This window comes from Aquarana catesbeiana, linkage group LG04 (assembly GCF_042186555.1).
Source record: "Aquarana catesbeiana isolate 2022-GZ linkage group LG04, ASM4218655v1, whole genome shotgun sequence".
Taxonomy (NCBI): Eukaryota; Metazoa; Chordata; class Amphibia; order Anura; family Ranidae; genus Aquarana; species Aquarana catesbeiana.
The window spans coordinates 684587700-684613581 of NC_133327.1; the positions used below are offsets into that span (position 1 = coordinate 684587700).

Consider the following 25882-nt stretch of genomic DNA (forward strand, 5'->3'; position numbering starts at 1 on the left):
ATATGCAGTGGCCTTCCTAGTATGTAATATGCAGTGGCCATCCTAGTATGTGATATGCAGTGACCATCCTAATATGTAATATGCAGTGGCGGCGACTCACGCACGGGCGCTGCCTCCCTTATCTATTCGTCCAGCCCCTAATCTATATGCAGGGTGCCGGACGCATGGATTCCAATGGGGTTTTATTTTAAGCACATGATTAGAGCCAGCAGCTCTAATTGGCTTCAAAAAGAGTGGGCTTGGGGCGCAGAGCACTACGCCTTGAACCCACCCAGTTGTGTGACAATAGCGAATTAACATTCGCTATTGTCTTTCTGCTTCTCACCCCGGCCAATCAAGAGACCCGATTGGCCACGATTCCTAAGACCTGATTGGCCGCGGGACCTAAGTCCTGATTGGCTGGGAGGAGAAGCAACCACCGGGACTCGGGAGGAGACACGGGGGGGGCGAAACCATGACCTGGATGGGGTAAGTACAGAGGCTGGCGGGCCAGCGATGTGGCAATCAAGCAACGGAAGGGGGGGGGTAAGCGGCGAGTGAGTGCCGGGGGTGCGGGGTTGGGAGTTTGGCCGTTGTTTGGCTGGCTATGGGGGGGTTCTGGCTGGCTGGGGAGGCCACGGGCCGCCCCCTCAAGAAAATTGAGCACCAGCCACCACTGGTAATATGTTGAATGTTTTGCCTCCACTCCTGTTACTGACTATTTTGCTGAACAACTTGGGCTGCACGTTAAAGGATATCTAAACCCGAGAACCAAAATGTAAAATATAGAGGATTACCAGTCCTCAGACATAATTCGTTTTAATTTCCTTCCTATCTATTGAGAAACACAGAAAGTCATACCGCCCTCTACAGGAGAATAGGACACTGGCAAACAAGAAATCTGTAGGCCAGCCCTGGATAACCCCTCCTCTACCCAGCATTTATCTTTTTTTTGCTAGTGTCCTAGGATGATGTCTTCAGCTCGGCAGGGAAAAGTCCAACCATTTTTGCTTGCTTTTTACTTCCATTCTTCTTCAGTTTTTTTATTCAAGAGATTCCTTTCTACATTGTTGCTTGAGCTGGTCTCTAGGTGGCAGCCATCTGGATCAACTTTTTCTTAAGTTTTGGTTGTGCCAAAATGAAACTCAGCTGGACTGGGCATTGTGAGGCTCGCCTGCAAGTGAAATTTGCAAAAAAGTGGGAGATGTTTGGGACTTTAAATGAAGCACATATATATATATAAAATATCATCTGTATTCAGCTACAAAAGAGGGGGGAAATTTGGGACTTTGAATGAGGCAATTCGAATTGGTAAGTGTAAATTGATATGAGTTTATTGGTGTGTTAGCATAATAGCTGGATATAAATACATAGCATAGACATATAGCACATACACAGGTGATTTCATATATATACACTGTATATCATGGATCGTCATATTATCCTCCAAATGAACACACAGAAGTTTAGTCAGCACAATCAACTTTGCCGTATAAAAACAGTTGGGATATAAATGAGTACCAGATGCGTGGAAGTATGTATAAAAGATATTAGAATAGGTTTAGAAAAAAATGATTTTATATAGAGCTGAGGTCCTTAAAAAGCATGTAGCTACATCCTAAATTCCCAACGCGTTTCGTGCATTAGCAACACTTCTTCAGGGGAGATTGTTAAGGAATATCTGCAAAAGACAGAGTATAAGTATATCTAGTTTTAAAACTAAATTAGATAGCAAGAAACAGGGTTCCCGAGTCTAGATACTTACATTTAACCAAAGGCAAAAAATATATATGCAGCTGTGGAGGGCGGTGACCGCCAGGGCCTAACATTTTGTCTTTTTCAGGAGCTGAGGTATTGAAGAGCCAATACCTTGGTATTCAGTTTCTTTTCACCTTATTTCACCAAGTTTATTATCTTATGGATATTCTATTTATCCAATACAGACCCTTCTGTCAAATCTATTTCTGGCCATCACGCCCTACCACATTATGAAAATGGATATCTCTTTGTGGGGTTGCTTTGCCTGTGTCCCACTGCCAAGGGGTACTTTAATACCAGCTCCCGAAACAGACAAATTTTTAGGCCCTGGCGGTCCCCGCCCTCCACAGCTGCATATATTTTTTTTTGCCTTTGGTTGTGTGTAAGTATCTAGACTCGGGAACCCTGTTTCTTGCTATCTAATTTAGTTTTAAAACTAGATATACTTATACTCTGTCTTTTGCAGATATTCCTTAACATCCGCCCCTGAAGAAGTGTTGTAATACACGAAACGCGTCGGGAATTTAGGATGTAGCTACATGCTTTTTAAGGACCTCATCTCTATATACAATCATTTTGCAGATATTCCTTAACATCCGCCCCTGAAGAAGTGTTGTAATACACGAAACGCGTCGGGAATTTAGGATGTAGCTATATGCTTTTTAAAGGACTGGGGGGGGGGGGGTTAGATTTGCTAAAGGCAAATAGACTGTGCACTTTGCAAGTGCAGTTGCTCTCATTTTCCCCAGAGCTTTGTAAATGTGGTAAAGCTTCACTTTGTAAAGAACATCCAATCGGGTGCAAAGAAAATTTAAAAAAAACACCAGTTTGCTTGCACATGATTGGATGATAGAAATCAGCAGAGCTTCACCACATTTACTAGGCTCTGGGGAAAATTAGTGCAATTGCACTTGTGAAGTTCTCCGTCTATTTGCCTTTAATAAATCCATGCCATTGTATCTTCTCCTTCAGGTACAAAACCCTCTTCAATCGCCTGAAGAGCTTAAAGACAGAAATCGAACACTTGCAGCTTCTCCTGGAAAAGGCGAAGGTCAAACTTCTGAAGGACTTTGAGGAGTGGTGGTCGGAGGAGGCCTCAGACTTGCAGGTAACCTGCAGACATGTTCTGCTTGTATCTTTACTGCATTGCCGGGCCTTTTTTCTAGCACAGTCGCTGCCTTCGGCCCTGTGAGGAATGAGGGTTCAGCTGCCAGGATGTCCTTGTACAGTATCTATGTCTGGTCATGAAGGTGGGTCCATAAAGCATCATCAGTAACCTATTTTCTTATTCCTGCAGAACAAGACAGAACTGAACGCAAGCAGCATCGCCGCACCTCCTCGGTCACTTTCTTCCAGGTACAAAATAGAACCTAGAATTGAATTGGCTTCTCGGAGATTCCCTTGTAATATAATAATAAACTGGAGAATAGGGGATGGAGAATGTGTACCTGATTCTTCTTCAATGGTGAAGGATTTAGTGAACATTGGAAGTTGACTTCCAAGAGAAGAAAGACTATTCATGGTCAAGCCACTGATTACCTGAGATCACATGGAAATCCCACCATTTGGTCACATGACCTGCGAAGAACGAGGTCAGAGCTGTTTAAGTCTTCGATGGTTCCATTTAAACCTTTGATTCCTTATGAGGAATCTTCCAGTGTTGGGAGGTCTGAACATTGGAGTTAACCATTCAAAATGGTGCGCTCAGAACAAAATTGTTATTACAACATAAAAAATCTGGGCATCTAGAATTTCTGACTTATAGACCAGATGTATCCAACTGTCCATCCAGAGCCTCTGGTTTATAGACCGGATACATCCTAAATATAGAACCATTTATCCAACTGTCCATCCAGAGCCTCTGGTTTATAGACCAATACATCCTAAATATAGAACCATTTATCCAACTGTCCATCCAGAGCCTCTGGTTTGTAGATATAAACACATCCTAAATATAGAACCATTTATCCAACTGTCCATCCAGAGCCTCTGGTTTATAGACCAGACACATCCTAAATATAGAGCCATTTATCCAACTGTCCATCCAGAGCCTCTGGTTTATAGACTAGGTACATCCTAAATATAGAACCATTTATCCAACTGTCCATCCAGAGCCTCTGGTTTATAGACCAGACACATCCTAAATATAGAACCATTTATCCAACTGTCCATCCAGAGCCTCTGGTTTATAGACTGGATACATCCTAAATATAGAACCATTCATCCAACTGTCCATCCAGAGCCTCTGGTTTATAGACCAGATACATCCTAAATATAGAACCATTTATCCAACTGTCCATCCAGAGCCTCTGGTTTATACATAAGAAACAATACTCTGCAAAAGTCTTAGGTAGGTGTGATGCTAATTCTGTAAATGAAGAATGCTTTCAGAAATAGAAGTGTTAATAGTTTATTTTTATCAATTAAAAAAACGCAAAGTAAATGAACAGAAAGAACACTCCGGAGACAGGTCTCAGCCAATGGCGGATCGGGAGTCGGTCAGATGCTGGTTTTCCAGCATGTTCCTCCGACAGAAGCCGACCAAACACCCGGCTTCTGTCAGACCGGCTGCCAAAAAAACACTGAAAAATGGCCGAATGTCTGCCATTTTTTATTGAATCGGCCGATGTCTTTCCCGACATTCGGCCCATGTGTAAGGGGCTTACTCTGTGTATGAAAGATGTATATTCTTACCTGTTTTCAGGCTGCTCTGGTCATGTGATCCCGCCCCCCGGTGTCAGCCACTCTACTGCAGGGGAGAGGATGGACCACCAAGAACAGATGGGCCATTGAAGCCAATGAGTGGCGTCACTGCTCCAGGCTTTACTAGCCATTGCCGGAGTGCTATCTCTTCTCCCCTGCAGCTGCCGCTGGCTGACATAAGGGTGATCACATGACCGGACCAGAGTGACCTAAAAAATAGGTGAATATAGACATCTTTCTTACCCAGGTTAGTAAGCTTAGGTTGTTAGGATTGGGGGTGGGGGGCAGTTTTAAGAGTAGTTATGGATATCCTGGAATCCCAATTTAATGTGTAAAGTGAGCCACTAAACAGAGATTTAAGCGATCAACAACCTGCATCCTGTGCACTCTGTTATTGTTCCTCCTCCACCCCTATAATTGGTGAAGGAATGTTTCCCTGCAGTCTGGATCTCGGTGAGATTACTTTGTGCACAGAACTCAATGGAACTATTCGGGACTTTTCTATTTCCTGCAATTGCTGAGCAGCTGTATCTGCCAGTATATATTAAACAAAGCCGTAAATCACTAACTGCCCCCCAGAAAAGAGTGAAGTTCCCCCCGCGGCCTGCTCTGTGTATGATCAGTCGTTTATGGAATATTTTCCAAGTATTAAATCTCCTATTACAGACCTGACACTTAATGCCCAGCATTGCGGAGCAGAGAGTTTAATCTTCCTGATAATGTAATCACCTGTCATAACACGTCACCTGTTCCCGGATTTTCTGCCCATTCCCTCTAAGTGCCCCCCCCCACCCCCCTTGTTTCTCTTGCACCATCCTCGGCGTTCTTCTCCCTTCCTACAGACATGAATGGCGGCTCTGGATTAGAAGTCTCTTAGCGCTCGGTGGCACAGATCGGTTACAGAGCAGCTGTGGTGGTTTGTCCCCCTGCCAGGCTTTACATTGATCTGAAACAACATATGGATGTGAACAGCTGTTCCTTCTGCAGCCGGGAAAAGCCAAATCATGATTCCTTCTGGTGCCACCATTAGATCCGCCACTGCTGTGTGCCGGGGGGCATTGGTACCAGGGCTGCCACCTTTTCTTCAAGTCAAACCCCAACACTTTACTGGCACACAGCAATATTTCTTTGTTTATAGTATAATCTGTACATATATTTTGCAATTAAATAACATTTCTAATCATATGAAGTTAATCACAAGAGTCCCCCTTTACTTCAGAGTCCACAGAGTTCCCCTTTTATATCTGAATCCACAGAGTTCCCCTTTAACATCAGAGTCCACAGAGTTCCCCTTTTATATCTGAATCCACAGAGTTCCCCTTTAACATCTGAATCCGCAGAGTTCCCCTTTTACATCAGAGTCCACAGAGTTCCCCTTTAACATCTGAATCCGCAGAGTTCCTCTTTTACATCAGAGTCCACAGAGTTCCCCTTTTATATCTGAATCCGCAGAGTTCCCCTTTTACATCTGAATCCTCAGAGTTCCCCTTTTGTATCTGAATCCTCAGAGTTCCCCTTTTACATCTGAATCCGCAGAGTTTCCCTTTAACATCTGAATCCGCAGAGTTCTCCTTTTATATCTGAATCCACAGAGTTCCCCTTTTACATCTGAATCCACAGAGTTCTCCTTTTATATCTGAATCCACAGAGTTCCCCTTTAACATCTGAATCCGCAGAGTTCCCCTTTAACATCTGAATCCGCAGAGTTCCCCTTTTACATCTGAATCCGCAGAGTTCTCCTTTTATATCTGAATCCGCAGAGTTCCCCTTTAACATCTGAATCCGCAAAGTTCCCCTTTTATATCTGAATCCTCAGATTTCCCCTTTAACATCTGAATCCGCAGAGTTCCCCTTTTATATCTGAATCCTCAGAGTTCCCCTTTAACATCTGAATCTGCAGAGTTCCCCTTTTACATCTGAATCCGCAAAGTTCTCCTTTTACATCTGAATCCGCAGAGTTTCCCTTTAACATCTGAATCCGCAGAGTTCCCCTTTAACATCTGAATCCGCAGAGTTCCCCTTTAACATCTGAATCCACAGAGTTCCCCTTTAACATCTGAATCCGCAGAGTTCCCCTTTTACATCTGAATCCGCAGAGTTCCCCTTTTATATTGAATCCGCAGAGTTCCCCTTTAACATCTGAATCCGCAGAGTTCCCCTTTAACATCTGAATCCGCAGAGTTCTCCTTTTATATCTGAATCCACAGAGTTCTCCTTTTACATCTGAATCCGCAGAGTTCCCTTTCACTGTAAGGGGGGACTCTGCAGACTCTGATGTAAGGGAGAACTCTGGGGCCTCTAACATAAGGGATGCTCTGGGAACCCTGATTTAAGTGTAAAGGGGAACTCTGATGTAAGGGGTGCTCTGAGAACCCTGATTTACCTTAGTGGACTCACTCAGAGGCAGGAGGGAGAAGGATGGTGAGCTCACTCACCCCTTGGCACTCAGCCCCTCTCATCCAGATGTATCTGAGGCTGCTGGACTTCACATTTTCGGCCCCCCAATTCCCTTTTCTGAGGCACAGCACCAGGGATTGGAGGGCAGACACAGAGGGGTGGGGGCGGGGGGAAGAGGTGCAGATCGATCCCTCTCTCCTCTCCCTCTGTGTGTGTGTGGGGGGGGGAGGGGGGGATTGTTAGTGCCGGCTTTGGGCAGCATGAAAGAGAATATAACAGACACTCTCAGCTCAGACAACTGCAGCCAGCAACCCTGCTGGGAAATCATAGTCCAGTCTGAATAATGTGTCCGGGTTTGAAACCCGGACACATGATTCTAAACCCGAACTGTCCGGGTGAATCCCAGACAGGTGGCAACCCTACACCCGCCCATCCTGCCCTGTCCCGGCCCTGATGAAGAAGTCTCACCCCCCCCCATCACTATATGGAGAACGTACCCCTGACAAGGGCACCAGAAAGCCCCCCCCCCCCTTCCACGCTGCGTCCAAAACTAAAATACAAGTTTGCTTGGAAGCAGATTGGAGGAAATAAAAGCAGTTTTTGTTCGCAGCGACCTGATCGGTTTTATTATTTTTTTTCTTTTTGCGCAAAGGCGCTTTGTCCGCAGCGCTCCATTTTCCATGTCCTGTTATTATGGATGAAGCGCCCCTCCCCCGCACACAACGTGTAGACACGCGGGAGCCGCTCTCGTCACTCCGCCGCCAACACAGAGACATCTTTATTTCCTCCTTCCCACACGGCAGAGCCCAACGGAGGGACAGATTATTGGTCTGCTTCTTCCATTACCGCGCCGCGCGTCTCTTCACACCAAAGGCCCCGGGACAAGAGAGGGCGGAGCCTAACACGCCGCAACCCTCAATTCACATAACAGATGTGGAGGAGAAGCGCGTCCCTGGAATCCCCCCCCCCCGCCGGGGTGTTAATTAGATGACATTTCAGAGCGTTCTCACTCTTTATCCCCAATAATCCGCCACATTCCCGGCCGCCATTGTTTCCTCCGAATGTAGAAATGTACAAAGCCAGCCACAGAAGGAACCAATGTTCATTGAACTAAAGCTGAAGCTTCATCCCCTCCCCCCCCCCCATCATCAACATGTTAGATAAAACCTTTCCATGTTCATTACATACCTTATCATAGACCCAGTGATGTCATCACCGGGTCTCTGTGCTTCTCTATGCAATACATGTAGATCGTGGCTGGTGGGAGGGGCTGGCAGGGTGCTGTACAGAGCTTCCTGATTACATCACAGCACCCGGCCTCCTCCTCTATAGAGCCCTCAGTACTGATACAGCACTGGGCTGGATCTTGGGAGGAGTTATGCAAATATCAAAGCCCCTACATGGGCATACGTCAGTCTGGCCTGTATTTACATTGAAAAAACTTCTTATCAGAGCCCCCCCCCATCACATTAGAGCCCCCCCCATCACATCAGAGCCCCCCCATCACATCAGAGCCACCCCCATCACATCAGAGCCCCCCATCTAATCAAAGTATCAGATGTCCCCCATCACTTCAGAGTCTCGCCTTCACATCAGAGCCCCCCCATCACATCAGAGCCCCCCCATCACATCAGAGCCCCCCATCACATCAGAGCCCCCCCATCACATCAGAGCCCCCCCATCACATCAGAGCTCCCCATCACATCACAGCCCCCCATCACATCAGAGCCCCCCCCCCATCACATCAGAGCCCCCCCATCACATCAGAGCCCCCTATCACATTATTTATATTAGAGGTTCCCCATCACAACATATTCTCCCCATTACAATGGAGCCCCCCTTCAAATCAAGTCCCCTCATCACATCAGAGCCCCCCTTCATATTAGAGATTTCCCATCACAACGGAGCCCCCCTTCACATCAGACTCCCCACTTTGCATCAGAGGTTCCCCATTACATCACATTCTCCCCATCACAATAAAGCCCCCCATCAGATCAAGTTCCCCCTTCACATCAGAGACCCCCTTTCACTTCAGAGATTCCCCATCACATCAGAGCCCCCTCCCCCATCACATCAGGTCCCCCCCTTCACATTAGAGGTTTCAGCATGATAGCCCCATGCTGTGCAACCTGGGAATGCGATAGCAGAAGGTGAGGGGGGACTGGAGGAGAAGGACTGAGTGGCAGAAGATCAGATGAGCCGGGGGACCAGAGCAGGAGAAACTCTCAATGACACACGTAGTGCATAGCGTGGGAGCAATACAGCGGGAGGTGAGCGGGGACCAGAGAGAGAGGAGGATCAGCAGAGCTGGAGGTTGCTACTGAATGGGGGATCAGCAGAGCTGGGGGTTACTACTGAGTGGGGGATCAGCAGAGCTGGGGGTTACTACTGAGTGGGGAATCAGCAGAGCTGGGGGTTACTACTGAGTGGGGAATCAGCAGAGCTGGGGGTTACTACTGAGTGGGGAATCAGCAGAGCTGGAGGTTACTACTGAGTGGGGGATCAGCAGAGCTGGGGGTTACTACTGAGTGGGGGATCAGCAGAGCTGGGGGTTACTACTGAGTGGGGAATCAGCAGAGCTGGGGGTTACTACTGAGTGGGGGATCAGCAGAGCTGGGGGTTACTACTGAGTGGGGAATCAGCAGAGCTGGAGGTTACTACTGAGTGGGGGATCAGCAGAGCTGGGGGTTATTACTAAACGGGGGATCAGCAAAGCTGGGGGTTACTACTGAGTGGGGGATCAGCAGAGCTGGGGGTTATTACTAAACGGGGGATCAGCAAAGCTGGGGGTTACTACTGAGTGGGGGATCAGCAGAGCTGGGGGTAACTACTAAGTGAGGGATCAGCAAAGCTGGAGGTTACTACTGAGTGGGGGATCAGCAGAGCTGGGGGTAACTACTAAGTGAGGGATCAGCAAAGCTGGAGGTTAATACTGAATGGGGGATCAGCAGAGCTGGGGGTTACTACTGAGCAAGGTATCTGCTGAATGAGGGTACTAATAAGCTGGGGATCTGCTGAACAGGGGTACACGGGGCATTTGCCAAGCTGCATTAAAACTTCAATAAAGCATCACAGAAGCATCAAAATCACATCAAAAAGCACGTTGAAGTGGTAGGTACTTTAATGGGTGTTAAAGTTGAAGCGGATGTAAATGAGCCCTAAAGGAGAATTCCACCTTTCAGGAAAAAATAAATAAATAAATAATAATATTAAATGCACCCATTACAACCGTGATCAGGGATGCAATGCTCTGCCTCCTGCAGACTCTTCCTCTCGCTGTACTGACACATTCCCAATTCTTTTCTGTTCTGTGTCTTCAGCTGATGTTCTGTACTGATGTGTATTGGAATGGAGGAGCTCTCCTGCCATCTAGTGTCTGTGTTCAGGTAGTACAGCTGCATGTTGGTGAGAAGCAGAGATAAGGAAGGTCTGGTCTGTATGACCCACAACAGGTCCTTCTAGAAGTATTTCTGATGTCGGAGGTTTCATGCTATGGCTTTATTATGATGAAGATGTTCCCGAATCTTTCTTTATTATGTAAACTTTTCATGTCTATTTATACTTTACAGTGTTTCAGACAACACAGATTTTATGTCCAGCAGCACAGCAAGCAGTGTGCAGCGTCCCCCATCCCCCAGAGGTGAGAAGAGCTCCTTCCTCTATAACTCTCCTCTCCTGAAATACTCTGCACTGCTGGAGGACTCTGCTCCTTCCTCTATAACTCTCCTCTCCTGAAATACTCTGCACTGCTGGAGGACTCTGCTCTTTCCTCTATAACTCTCCTCTCCTGAAATACTCTGCACTGCTGGAGGACTCTGCTCCTTCCTCTATAACTCTCCTCTCCTGAAATACTCTGCTCTGCTGGAGGACTCTGCTCCTTCGCCTATAACTCTCCTCTCCTGAAATACTCTGCACTGCTGGAGGACTCTGCTCCTTCCTCTATAACTCTCCTCTCCTGAAATACTCTGCTCTGCTGGAGGACTCTGCTCCTTCCTCTATAACTCTCCTCTCCTGAAATACTCTGCTGGAGGACTCTGCTCCTTCCTCTATAACTCTCCTCTCCTGAAATACTCTGCTGGAGGACTCTGCTCCTTCCTCTATAACTCTCTTCTCCTGAAATACTCTGCTCTACTGGAGGACTCTGCTCCTTCCTCTATAACTCTCCTCTCCTGAAATACTCTGCTGGAGGACTCTGCTCCTCCCTCTATAACTCTCCTCTCCTGAAATACTCTGCTGGAGGACTCTGCTCCTTCCTCTATAACTCTCCTCTCCTGAAATACTCTGCTGGAGGACTCTGCTCCTTCCTCTATAACTCTCCTCTCCTGAAATACTCTGCACTGCTGGAGGACTCTGCTCCTTCCTCTATAACTCTCTTCTCCTGAAATACTCTGCACTGCTGGAGGACTCTGCTCCTTCCTCTATAACTCTCCTCTCCTGAAATACTCTGCTGGAGGACTCTGCTCCTCCCTCTATAACTCTCCTCTCCTGAAATACTCTGCCATGCTGGAGGACTCTGCTCCTTCCTCTATAACTCTCCTCTCCTGAAATACTCTGCCATGCTGGAGGACTCTGCTCCTTCCTCTATAACTCTCCTCTCCTGAAATACTCTGCTCTGCTGGAGGACTCTGCTCCTTCCTCTATAACTCTCCTCTCCTGAAATACTCTGCTGGAGGACTCTGCTCCTCCCTCTATAACTCTCCTCTCCTGAAATACTCTGCTCTGCTGGAGGACTCTGCTCCTTCCTCTATAACTCTCCTCTCCTGAAATACTCTGCACTGCTGGAGGACTCTGCTCCTTCCTCTAGAACTCTCCTCTCCTGAAATACTCTGCTCTGCTGGAGGACTCTGCTCCTTCCTCTATAACTCTCCTCTCCTGAAATACTCTGCTCTGCTGGAGGACTCTGCTCCTTCCTCTAGAACTCTCCTCTCCTGAAATACTGCCGGAGCACTCTGCTCCTTCCTCTATAACTCTCTTCTCCTGAAATACTCTGCTCTACTGGAGGACTCTGCTCCTTCCTCTATAACTCTCCTCTCCTGAAATACTCTGCTGGAGGACTCTGCTCCTTCCTCTATAACTCTCCTCTCCTGAAATACTCTGCACTGCTGGAGGACTCTGCTCCTTCCTCTATAACTCTCCTCTCCTGAAATACTCTGCACTGCTGGAGGACTCTGCTCCTCCCTCTATAACTCTCCTCTCCTGAAATACTCTGCACTGCTGGAGGACTCTGCTCCTCCCTCTATAACTCTCCTCTCCTGAAATACTCTGCACTGCTGGAGGACTCTGCTCCTCCCTCTATAACTCTCCTCTCCTGAAATACTCTGCTCTGCTGGAGGACTCTGCTCCTCCCTCTATAACTCTCCTCTCCTGAAATACTCTGCACTGCTGGAGGACTCTGCTCCTCCCTCTATAACTCTCCTCTCCTGAAATACTCTGCTCTGCTGGAGGACTCTGCTCCTTCTCTATCTCACTCTCCTCTCCTCCTGATCACAGACATTTCCCAGTCACACTGGTGGTCTGTGTGTGTTTTCTGCATCACAATTTTTAAACAGCACGTCAGAAAATTCCATCTACTCTGTTTATTACAATGACGGGATAGTAAGATGGTTCATTTCAGCTTGAGCCATTGAGCACTGTAAACCTCTAAATTCCTACAGCAAGGGGAAAAAGGAGTCCCTAGAAAAAAAATGTAAAAATGATCCTAAAGCTCCACCTGCTGGTTTAAAAGAAGAACACAAAATAGTAATATTTGATACTTCAAGAAAGCATGGGATCGTTAAGGGCAGAGGAGGGATCTGGGGTCCAATAGACCCCAAATGTCTCAGTAAAGGGGACCTGTCGCTGCCTATTGCTATCACAAGGGATATTTAAATTCCCAGTGATAACAATAAAGGTGGTAAAAAAAAAATGTAAAGGGACAGTGTGAAAAAAAAAATGTAAATAAATAAAAAAAAAAATGTAAGCGTCCAAATAAAAAAATAATGTAAGCGTTTCGAAAAAAAAAAAATAGATAAAAATAAAAAAAATGTAAGCGTCCCGAAAAATAAATAAAATTAAATAAAAATGTAAGTGTCTCGAAAAAAAATAAATGAATAAATTATTAAAAAAAAAATTAAAGCGTCTCGAAAAAAATTTAAATAAATTAAAAAAATGTAAGCATCTCGAAAAAAAAAAAAGTAAGCACCCCGATCCCCCCTCCGTGCTCATGCGCAAAAGTGAACACACATGCCGATCCCACACGCACGCAAACATAGATCACACCACACATGTGAGGCATCAGATCATGGGCGGTAATTCTCGCACCAGACCTTCTCTGTAAATCTTAAGGTGGAAACCTGTAAAAGCTTTTAAAGTGTCGCTTATGGATAGTACAGTTTATATCGTTTGTCGCCACTGCACGGGCATGCGCAATTTAAAAACGTGACACGTTAGGTATCTATTTACTCCGCGTAACATCGTCTTTTATATTTTTGTGCATTAAAGTTCATTTAAAGTATTTAAAAAAAAAAAAAAATTGTGTTTAAAAAAACTGCTGTGCAAATACCATGTGACATAAAAAAAAAACATCCACCATTTTATTCTGTAGGGCCTCTGCTTTAAAATATATATATATAATCTTAGGGGGTTCTAAGTAATTTTCTAGCAAAAAATACAGATTTGTTTTTTTTCTTTAACATAAAAACAAGCGTCAGAAAAGGTCGGGTTTTCAAATGTTGTTAAAATAATTTTTACTAAACTTAATTATATTCTAAAAAAAAAAATATTAATAATTCTGTATTTTTTATAATTCTACATTTACTTTAAACATGTCATTTTTTTCATCTCATGTTCCAGAGTTCCTCGTTCCGCCAAAACTCCGATCCCGCTCACCGGGGACAGCCAGACGGACGCCGACATCCTGGCGTTTGTGAAGGCGCGGCAGAACCTCCTGCAGAGGAAAGGTAACGCTAATCTGTCTGTGATCGACCAATGGGATGTCTTTCTTTAGAGCTTTATTTATGAGGATCAGCAAGAAGCGTCGTCTTCAGTTTTATTCGCACACAACGCTATTTACTGGTGAAATTTATTTTTAAATGAAGTTGTTCATTAAAGCTGAACTCCGAGATAAGTAAATATCATCTAAATCCATCCATCATGTGTCTTCTTCATGAATCTCAGAGATCTTTATGTATTTCTTCCAGATCTGTGCAATAATCCAGTGTGAGACTTCCTGTAATAAAGACCAATCACTGCTGCTCTCTCTCCTTGTGCAGGGGGACTGGTCTTGTCTCCGCCCCCTCCTGTCATTTACTGCAGTCAGCCTGTAGTGGGTGGGACCTGCTGGGCCCCTCCTACAGCTCTGCTCTCTCTCTCTCCTTGTGCAGGCTGACCAGTCTTGTCTCCGCCCCCCTCCTGTAGTTTTCTGTAGTGGGTGGAGCTGATAGGCCCCTCCCACTGCTCTCTCTCTCTTTGTGCAGGGTGACTGGTCTTGTCTCCGCCCCCTCCTGTCATTTACTGCAGTCAGCCTGTAGTGGGTGGGACCTGCTGGGCCCCTCCCACAGCTCTGCTCTCTCTCTCTCTCCTTGTGCAGGCTGACCAGTCTTGTCTCCGCCCCCTCCTGTAGTTTTCTGTAGTACGTGGAGCTGATAGGCCCCTCCCACTGCTCTGCTCTCTCTCTCTCTCCTTGTGCAGGCTGACCGGTCTTGTCTCCGCCCCCTCCTGTAGTTTTCTGTAGTAGGTGGAGCTGATAGGCCCCTCCCACTGCTTTGCTCTCTCTCTCTCCTTGTGCAGGGAGACTGTTCTTGTCTCCGCCCCCTCCTGTAATTTTCTGTAGTGGGTGGAGCTGATAGGCCCCTCCCACAGCTCTGCTATTTGCACGGGCTAAGTACAGCACAGTGATGATGATGTATTTCCACTTAACCACTTCAGCCCCAGAAGGATTTACCCCCCTTCATGACCAGGCCAATTTTTGAGATACGGCACTGCGTCGCTTTAACTGACAATTGCGCGGTCGTGCGACGTTGTACCCAAACAAAATTGATGTCCTTTTTTTCCCATAAATAGAACTTTCTTTTGGTGGTATTTTATCACCTCTGCGGTTTTTTTTTTTTTATATTTTATGCTATAAACAAAAATGTGACAGTTTTAAAAAAATATATATATATTTTTTTCACTTTCTGCCATAATACATATCCAAAAAAAAAAACTATAAAAAAAGGAATTTCTTCATCAGTTTAGGCCGATATGTATTCTTCTACATACTTTTGGTAAAAAAAAATAATCGCAATAAGCGTATATTGATTGGTTTGCGCAAAAGTTATAGCGTCTACAAACTTTGGGATAGATTTAGAGACTCTTTTTTTAATTTAATTTTTTTTTTTTATTGTTTTTACTAATAATGGTGAGACTGCGACATTGCGGCAGATAATCCTGACCCCAAATTAAACTTTTTGGGGACCAGTGACATTATAACATTGATCGGTGCTATAAAAATGCACCGATCAATGTATAAATGTCACAGGCAGGGAAGGGGTTAACACTAGGGGGCGATAAAGGGGTTAAATGTGTTCCCTGGGTGTGTTCTATCTGTAGGGGGGGATGGGCTGCCAGGCACATGACAGAGATCACTGTTCCTGATCACCGGTCATCTGGCAGAACGGGGATCTGCCTCTCTTTACACCTCGATCACAGGTCACCACTGGACCAACAGGTGCGCTCCTGCGGTGCGCAACGGGCGCCCGCTATCTCCCATGCACGGACCGACATACAGCTACGGTGGTTCGCGCAGGACAGCCAACCTGCCGCAGTATAATGACAGCGGCTGGTTGGCAAGCAGTTGAGGATCGCCCTCAATGTACTCCACATGGGCAGCCCCTGCACGCGCATGAGTGCCCTCCCACTGACGGGTGTCAGCAAGTCCCTGCCAATGATAGACATAGGCAGACCACCTGTTCTGCCTCTCCTAGGAACGATCGCGGGTGGCCGGAGGCCATCACGGCTGCCAAACCCGCTGATTGGCTCCCACTGTGTCCAATCACAGCAGGAGTGGATCTCCGGGGGGCGTGCGAGCGCGCCCCGGACCCAGGAAGGGGTACATGTTGTTTTGCACAGCCGGGCCACCCTACCGCAGTACATGTACGGTGGGCGGTCCAGGAAAGGGTTAAAGAGTAAAGTTTTTCTTAGTTTCTGTTATAACATTTTGTAAATAAGTCATTTTCTCTTTCACTGATTGGCACTGATGACACTGCACTGATGAGGCGGCACTCATGGGCACTGATAGGAGGCACTAATGAGCACTGTTAGGCACGGATAGATGGCACTGGTGGGCACTGATTGGCAGCAATGATGAGGAGGAACTGATAGACTGCACTGATGAGGCGGCACTGATAGGCAGCACTCATGGGCACTGATAGGCGGCACTGATTGGCACTGATGAGGTGGCACTAATGAGGCGTCACTGATAGGCTGCACTGATAGGCGGCACTCAAGGGCACTGATAGGTGGCATTGATTGGCAGCAGTGATGAGGAGGCAATAATAGGCGGCACTGGTGGGCACTGATAGGCTGCACTGATTGGCGGCACTGATAGGTGGCACTGATGAGGCGGCATTGATAGGCTGCACTCATAGACACGGATAGGTGGCACTGATTGGCAGCAATGATGAGGAGGCACTGATAGGCGGCACCGGTGGGCACTGATGGGGCTGCACTGATTATCAGTGTAAATGTGTGCTGTCAGAATTGTGACAGCGCGTGAGGAAAGGAATGCCGATATCCGGCAAGTTTGCTTACATGTGATCAGCTATGATTGGCCCTTTACTGTGATCTGTGATCAGCTGTGTCTGAAGGGTACAGCGATCAGAGAGCACTCCAGATGCCCACCTCAGGGGGCGTGGTTCTGGCCTCAGGGGCGTGGTTCTTGCCTCAGGGGCGTGGTTCTTGCCTCAGGGGCGTGGTTCTGGCCTCAGGGGCGTGGTTCTGGCCTCAGGGGCGTGGTTCTGGCCTCAGGGGGCGTGGTTCTGGCCTCAGGGGGCGTGGTTCTGGTCTCAGGGGTGTGGTTCTGGCCTCAGGGGCGTGGTTCTGGTCTCAGGGGTCGTGGTTCTGGGAGGACGTTGGTGGATGAATGAGATGGAGAAGAGAACGCATGGATGGAGAATGAGAGAACCGCCCTGTAGCCGTCTTTCGGTCATGAATCAGTTAAACACTCAACTCTGCATCTATTTAACACAACTCTGCTCTGAAGGCATCTAAAAATAAAAGTGAAAAATAAATAAAAATAAAGCAAACAAAATAAAGGGGCGTCTGTATACTAAGTTTCGAATGTCACATGGAGGCGGCCATATTTGCTGATGAAATACACAGGCTGTTCTTCCTGCTGATTGGTGGAGTCACATAGGGATTGTGGGTGGAGTCACGTAGGGATTGTGGGTGGAATCACATCAGGATTGTGGGTGGAGTCACGTAGGGATTGTGGGTGGAGTCACGTAGGGATTGTGGGTGGAGTCACGTAGGGATTGTGGATGGAGTCACATCGGGATTGTGGGTGGAGTCACGTAGGGATTGTGGGTGGAGTCACGTGGGGATTGTGGATGGAGTCACGTAGGGATTGTGGGTGGAGTCACGTAGGGATTGTGGGTGGAGTCACATCGGGATTGTGGATGGAGTCACGTAGGGATTGTGGGTGGAGTCACGTAGGGATTGTGGGTGGAGTCACGTAGGGATTGTGGATGGAGTCACGTAGGGATTGTGGGTGGAGTCACGTAGGGATTGTGGGTGGAGTCACGTAGGGATTGTGGGTGGAGTCACGTAGGGATTGTGGGTGGAGTCATGTAGGGATTGTGGGTGGAGTCACATCAGGATTGTGGATGGAGTCACGTAGGGTTTGTGGGTGGAGTCACGTAGGGATTGTGGGTGGAGTCACGTAGGGATTGTGGGTGGAGTCACGTAGGGATTGTGGGTGGAGTCACGTAGGGATTGTGGATGGAGTCACGTAGGGATTGTGGATGGAGTCACGTAGGGATTGTGGGTGGAGTCACATCGGGATTGTGGGTGGAGTCACATCGGGATTGTGGGTGGAGTCACGTAGGGATTGTGCGGGATGAGTGGGGACAGGAGAAGAGGGATTTTCTCACATCCCCCGATGATCTAAGAAGTCAGCCAATGGGATTCCACCTAGAAGTGAAATCTGACTGTTGGGTGGATTGGCCCTTTAAGGAAGCTCTATGGATGTCATTATGGGATGTCTGATCTCTTCCAGTGAAGGGCGATGAGCAGAGACAACATCTGGTGTTACTGTTTGTCCTAAGAGGCTCTTTACTATCTGCCGGCTTATCAGCTATTACTGTCAGGCAAACACACTGAGGATATCAGGCGGCACCACTTCACACCGAGCGCCCCGCACCTCTCTGATGGTATCTCTACACCCGGCGTCATGGACGCCCCACCATACACATCCCGTGTAATAAATAATAATATACCGTATGGTGGCACCACATTGCCCCGCACCCCTTCTATGATCAGGAACCGCGGGAGGAAAAATATAAGCAGATTGAACTTCAGCTTTAAAGCTCCAAGCTAAAAAAACAGGAGACAAGACCAGTCACCCTGCATGGGGAGAGAGCAGAGCTGTGGGAGGGGCCCGGCAGGCTCCACCCACTACAAGAGGGGGCGAACACAAGGCCAGTCACCCTGCGCAAGGAGAGAGAGTAGAGCTGTGGGAGGCATCCAGCAGGCTCCACCCACTGTAGAAAACTACAGGAGGGGGGTGGAGACAAGACTGTCCTGGGCACACCCTAATCACCCCGTGCGCCAGGGCAACTGTTTAAGGCAGTACAGCGGCCCTCCAGTACCGGGCCCAGGTCCTATCAGTTCAAAAGGGGGGGGGGGGAGGACTGAGCTGTATTGTCTTATTGCAGACACCGATCCTCTTGTGCCTCCCCCCCCCCACAGCACTGCCAGCTTCTCCTCATCTTTGTCCCTCCAGTCACGCTGCAGGGGGGATATGGGGGGAGGAAGGGACTGGTAAATAATTTACTGGCCCCTTCCTTTTCTGAATGAACACAGTGAGTGGGGCGGTACCAATCGCTCCTGTGTCCATTCATCGCTGGAGTATAATAAACGGCGTTTACTATGCTTCAGTTTGTGAATGAATAGGACGCCTGTGAGTGCTTCATATTCATTCATCTGTGCAGCTGAGGCTCTTAAATGTGAGACATCAGGGGTCTCTGTTTGGACCCCTAATATTTCACCAAAGCCCCCCCCCCCCAACAGGGCACTTAAAAAAAATGTAAAAAAAAAAGTAAAAATAATAATAAAAAAAAAGTAAAAATAATAATAAAAAAAAGTAAAAAAAAAAGTCAAAATAATAATAATACAAAAGTAAAAAAAAAAGTAAAAATAATAAATTAAAAAAAGTAAAAAGAAGTAAAAATAATAAATAAAAAAAAGTAAAAATAATAATAAAAAATGTAAAAAAAGTCAAAATAATCAATTAAAAAAAGTAAAAAAAAGTAAAAATAATAAATAAAAAAAGTTAAAAAAAAGTAAAAATAATAAATATAAAAAAAATGTAAAATAATAATAAAAAAATGTAAAAGAAGTAAAAATAATAATAATAAAAAAACGTAAAAATAATAAATAAAAAAAGTAAAAATAATAAATAAAAAAAATGTAAAACAAAAGTAAAAATAATAATAAAAAAAAGTAAAAAAAAAAAGTAAAAATACAAAAAAAATAGTTTTGCTATCTGCAGTTTCTGCCATGGCATAGCATCACAGCCATGTGCATACCCCTCGCCACTGACTCTGGGTTTGAGCTTTGGGGTGCACACCCCGAACACAATAGGCTGCGCACACCTATGGCTCTGTCCCTGTGTGCTGTGTGAAGGGGGTGTGTGTGTCCCTTTCCTTCCAATCAGCTTTCACTGCACTGAGCTCTGCAGAGTGTAGTTTCAGTTCTACACCCCCCCCTCCCCCCCCCCCCCCCCGCTTTCTGAAATCTCAGACAAGCTTTATAAATTCACTTTGAACGGACGTAGAGAAGAGAAGACTGCTGATAAACAGGTACAACTTTACGTAGGAGGATTTTTTTTTTTGTTGTTTCATCTCAGCGTATCACCTGAGACCGGGCACATCACTGGGGGATATGGAAATCTTTCAAACCACTTTTAAAAAGATGGCGGTGCTGTACAAGACGAAGGCAAACTGAGAGCTTTTGCTGCCTCAGCTTGTAAGTTCCAAATCCATCGCCGGCGATAACAGAGGGGCCGTCGGTTTCCAGCGGCGCTCACATGTCGCAGGTTAATACTGAACTTATAATTGTGTGTTCATCTAGTTCATTACCCTGATCTGAGTGTCCGCCAACTCATCACATCTCCCCCTTTTATTAGCAATCATTTATCTCGGAGCGCAGAGACAGGACAGATCCTCGCCCGCCATGTACAGCACAGATCACCGATTAAAGGGAACCCGTCATAAAAAGATCTACAGCAACAATCTCAGTAATAGTAACCACTTAAAGCGGGGTTCCACCCAAATTTTGAACAATATCTGTATGTATTCTCTTCCTTGCCTAGATGCTGACATGCCGTTTAAAAAATTTAAATCGCCGTAGTTACCTTTTATTTTTCTATTCTTCTTTGCACTTCCTGGTTCTCCTCCCGTGGGAGTAGGCGTGTTTCTAGCCTCTCCCAGACTCCTGGGAGCTAGTCTCAGGCTTCCCAGGATGTCACTGAGCATGTGCGGGAACGAGCGGTGAATGCTGGGAGCACAGCATTCACCACATCCAGGAATTAAATGCTTGTGGGCTTCAAATGCCCACAATGAAGATGGAAACCGCCTGCAGTGAATAATATAAGTTATTCTTTCCGACGAAATCTGACACAGGCGGACATATTACACACAATATGTGAGTATGTAAAGCTGAGAAGAAAAGTTTGTGAATGAACTAAAAAAAAAAAAAAAAAATGATAGATAGGTGGACCCCCGCTTTAAAGACCGAGACTCTTTTTGAGATTTGTTGTTTACAAGTTAAAATCATTTTTTTTTTTTTTTTGCTGGAAAATTACTTAAAACCCCCAAACATTATATATATTTTTTTTCAGACACCCTAGAGAATAAAATGGCGGTCGTTGCAATACTTTATTTCACACCATATTTGCGCAGTGGTCTTACAAGTGCAATTTATTTTAGGGGGGGGGGGGTACACTTTTTTTAAATTCAAAAATAAGAAAAACAGTAAAGTTAGTCCAATTTTTTTTTTTATATATATATAATGTTAAGCCGAGTAAATTGATACCCAACATGTCACGCTTCAAAATTGCGCCCGCTCGTGGAATGGCGACAAACTTTGGCCCTTAAAAAATCTCATTTGGCGACGTTTAAAATTTTCTAAAGGTTACCAGTTTTTGATTTTTATTCTAAAAAAAGAATATACTGTTAGCTGTCTTGTGAAATTTAAATTTTTCGAAAAGGAGAGAATAAAACGGAATAGAATAGAAATAAATAGAGTGGAACAGAATAGAAAAGAAGGGAATAGAATAAAAGAATAGAATAGAATGGAAAGAATATAGCCGCCTTGTGAAATTTGAATTTAGAATAGAATAGAAAAAAACAGAATAGAAAAGAATAGAGTAGAACAGAATAGGATAGAAAATAAAAGAATAGAAAAAAAAAATAGAATAGGTTACCAGTTTTCTTTTTAATCTTATTATATTTCAAGGTAAAGGGAGAACAAATGTAGTAATCACGTTACAGTACATTGTACACATGTAGCTTACATATAATATTGAGGGGAACCTTTACGAAATATGCCCAATCCAAGGTAACTTTTCTGTAGGATCTCTGCTGGAATAATGATATATCACAATGTAATTATATGCCACATAGATGAGTGAATAATACCATGCGGGCGGGTTCCAGCATACAACTCGTCTCTAATGTAACGCAGATCCATGATGTCATGTGGTCCTTCCTAATCGGGGTGGCATGCTGTAGAGATCCCTCATTGTCTTAGAGTAGATATCTAATTCACTGATCTATTCTGGGCATACGGCCTCCGTTCATAGGCTTGGGTGTTTGGTTCAAGGCGGGAAGAAGAGGAAGCCGGGAGAGAGAAGAAGGTTATATCAAGGAAAGGAATCAGGGAGGTTAAGGATCACTCCAGCATGGCCATCCGGTAGATGAAGTTGGGTCGTCAGCAGCCCATAAAGTAAAGTCTTCAGAGTAGCGAAACATTGACCATGAGGTCCAGGTGATGGAGAAACTGTTCCTCCTTCCCGGATTCCTGCGCCAACAGACGCTCCAGATCTCTTTTCTGATCCACTTCAACAGCCCAATCGCCCAGGGAAGGTACATCTGCTGTTCTCCAATGAGGGGGAATCGCCGTCCTAGCTGCGGCCAGAAAACGGCGCAATGCATCTTTTTTAATCGACTTGAGGGGTCCTGGGATCATAAATAGGAGGGCTATATCTGGTGTGGGCTTAACTGAGGTCACCATCAGCCTGCAGTATAGGTCAAAAACCCTTTGCCAGAATTTCCTAATAGGAGGGCAAGGCCACCAAATGTGGAGCATTGTCCCTCTAGAGCAAGGTCTTCAAACTATGGCCCTCCAGTTGTTAAGGAACTACAATTCCCATCATGCCTAATCGCCCAGGAAAGGTACATCTGCTGTTCTCCAATGAGGGGAACTAAACCGTCCTAGCTGCGGCCAGAAAGTGGCGCAATGCATCTTTTTTAATTGACTTGAGGGGTCCTGGGATCATAAATAGGAGAGCTATCTCTGGTGTGGGCTTAACTGAGGTCTCCATCAGCCTGCCAGAATTTCCTAATAGGAGGGCAAGCCCACCAAATGTGGAGCATTGTCCCTCTAGAGCAGGGGTCTTCAAACTATGGCCCTCCAGTTGTTCTGGAACTACAATTCCCATCATGCCTAGTCATGTCTGTGAATGTCAGAGTTTTACCATGCCTCATGGGACGTGTAGTTCCGCAACAGCTGGAGGGCCGTAGTTTGAGGATCCCTGCTCTAGAGGAAAGGCATCGCCAGCAAGGAAGGGTTAAATCGTTGAATAGTCGCAGGGCATCTGTACCATCTTGTCAACAGTTTAAACCCTTTTTCTTGAGTCTTAGTTGCTAGGGAAATCTTATGCGTCAGGATGAAGCACTTTTGCCAATCAGCAGGTGAGATTGAGTGTTGTAAGTCTGCTTCCCACTTCTGCGTGTATGGTGGAAGGTCGGGGTAGATATGTTCATTAGTAGAGGTTACCAGTTTTGAGTTACAGAGGAGGTCTAGGGCTAGAATTATTACTATTATTTATTAATTTTGAGTTAATAAATAAAAAACCTATAATAAACAACTCAAAATTAATAAAAAAATTAACCCCTTATCCTAGCGCTAACCCTAACAAAAGAAAATGAATAAATAAATTATAAGCAAATAAATAAGTAAAATACATAAATTAACCCCTAATCCTAGCGCTAACCTTAACCCTAACAAATTTTTTAAAAATTCATAAAAATAATAATAGGTATATAAATAATTAATAAAATAAATGTATTAAATGAACCCTAAAAATGTTTTAAAAAATTATAATAAATAAAAAACTATAATAAATATTATTTTTTTTAAACATTTTTTTAGGGTTAGGGGTTCATTTAATTCATTTAGTTTTTTATTTATATACCTATTATTATTTTTATGTATTTTTTTTTTAATTTGTTGGGGTTAAGGTTAGCGCTAGGATTAGGGGTTAATTTATGTATTTTACTTAGTTTTTTGCTTATTATTTATTTATTCATTTTCTTTTGTTAGAGTAATCGCTAGGATTAGGGGTTAATTAATTTATTCATTTTGAGTTATTTATTATAGTTTTTTATTTATTTTTTAAACATTTTTTAGGGTTGGGGGTTCATTAATTTATTTTATTTTATTAATTAATTATTTACCTATTATTATTTTTATGTATTTTTTAATTTTTTTTTTTTTTTTTATTTGTTAGAGGTTAGCGCTAGGATTAGGGGTTAATTTATGTATTTTACTTAGTTTTTTGCATATTATTTATTTATTCATTTTCTTTTGTTAGGGTTAGCGCTAGGATTAGGGGTTAATTAATTTATTAATTTTGAGTTATTTATTATAGTTTTTTATTTATTTATTTATTTAAAAAAAACTTTTTTAGGGTTAGGGGTTCATTAATTTAATTTATTTTATTAATTATTTATTTACCTATTATTATTTTTATGTATTTTTTATTTTTTTTTTTTATTTGTTAGAGGTTAGCGCTAGGATTAGGGGTTAATTTATGTATTTTACTTAGTTTTTTGCATATTATTTATTTATTCATTTTCTTTTGTTAGGGTTAGCGCTAGGATTAGGGGTTAATTAATTTATTAATTTTGAGTTATTTATTATAGTTTTTTATTTATTTATTATTTTTTTAAAAAACCTTTTTTAGCGTTAGGGGTTCATTAATTTAATTTATTTTATTAATTATTTATTTACCTATTATTATTTTTATGTATTTTTACTTTTTTTTTTTTTTGTTGTTAGGAGTTAGCGCTAGGATTAGGGGTTAATTTATGTATTTTACTTACTTTTTTGCTTATTATTTATTTATTCATTTTCTTTTGTTAGGGTAAGCGCTAGGATTAGGGAATAATTAATTAATGTATTATTATTTATGATGATGATGATTATTATTATTTTTTTTTTTTTACTTATTTTGAATTAAATGTTTGCATTTGAGCAGAAAAAAAGTGCAAAAACATGTAAATAGCACATTTCAATGCATTTCCATGGGGGAAAAAATGCTTAAAAAAATGCACTAATCTGCTCAAATCAAGTAAACAAACAAAAGAAGGTTCAAAACTTGTGTGATCTTCAGGCATTATGGAGTTATTTGAATCATCCTACCCGTGTTGACCAATCACATGTCTGTATGATTGCTGTGCTTCCTCTGCAGGCTCCGCCCACCAGTGACGGACAGACGATACGCGTTTTACGACAGACTGCCAACAACCAGGAGGACCTCTGTCTCCTCTCTCCACTGCGGAGTCCCACTAAATGGAGCTGTGATAACACCTCTGACAGCGTCATATTGCAGGACGGTTTAAATGGTGCTTTAAAACAAACCGCACATTGTAAATGCCACCTGCAGCCATGAAGAGCACCTGTCATTTTTGTGATAGGGATTGCACTATGAAGTGTATTGTTTGCTACAATGTCCGACACGGACCGCGGTCCCCTCCCAGAGAGGACAGGAAATGCCATCACAGACAGTGGAGGGTGGAGAATGCCATCTGTAGGATCATCTTATCCAATATCAGTTTCTTTAAGGCAGCTGCATAGATGTGTAAGAAGGTCAGGGATTGCTTTTAGAGCAGTGGTCTCCAAACTGTGGCCCAGGGGCCAGATGTGGCTCTTTGCCCGTTCTTATCTGGCCCTTGGGGCACTATTAATCCCACTGACAGCAATAAAAGGGCACAATTCTTCCCAATGACATCAACGATGGGACACTATTCCTTCCACTGATACCAATGATGGGGCACAATTTCCCCCAATGACACCAATGATGGGGAACAATCCTGTGCTCTGTCCCACCCATGCCGTGTCCTGTGCTCTGTCCCACCCATGCCGTGTCCTGTGCTCTGTCCCACCCATGCCGTGTCCTGGGCTCTGTCCCACCCATGCCGTGTCCTGTGCTCTGTCCCACCCATGCCGTGTCCTGTGCTCTGTCCCACCCATGCCGTGTCCTGGGCTCTGTCCCACCGATGCCTTGTCCTGGGCTCTGTCCCACCGATGCCTTGTCCTGGGCTCTGTCCCACCGATGCCGTGTCCGGGGCTCTGTCCCACCGATGCCTTGTCCTGTGCTCTGTCCTACCCATGCCTTGTCCTGGGCTCTGTCCCAGCGATGCCGTGTCCTGTGCTCTGTCCCACCCATGCCGTGTCCTGTGCTCTGTCCCACCCATGCCGTGTCCTGGGCTCTGTCCCACCCATGCCGTGTCCTGTGCTCTGTCCTACCCATGCCGTGTCCTGTGCTCTGTCCCACCCATGCCGTGTCCTGTGCTCTGTCCCA

The 25882-nt window shown here is 44.7% G+C and overlaps 1 protein-coding gene across 1 annotated transcript in view; it reads left to right on the plus strand.

The window, feature by feature from the left end:
• LOC141141064 (kinesin-like protein KIF6) overlaps positions 1–25568 on the plus strand; it is a 550310-nt gene extending 524742 nt beyond the window's left edge. The window contains exons 12-15 of the mRNA XM_073628752.1: positions 2710–2845; positions 3035–3093; positions 13669–13775; positions 24770–25568. Of these exons, the coding sequence (XP_073484853.1) occupies positions 2710–2845; positions 3035–3093; positions 13669–13775; positions 24770–24786 (319 nt within the window). The 3' untranslated portion in view covers positions 24787–25568. The remainder of the gene's footprint in view (positions 1–2709; positions 2846–3034; positions 3094–13668; positions 13776–24769) is intronic.
• Positions 25569–25882: the final 314 nt, after the last annotated feature.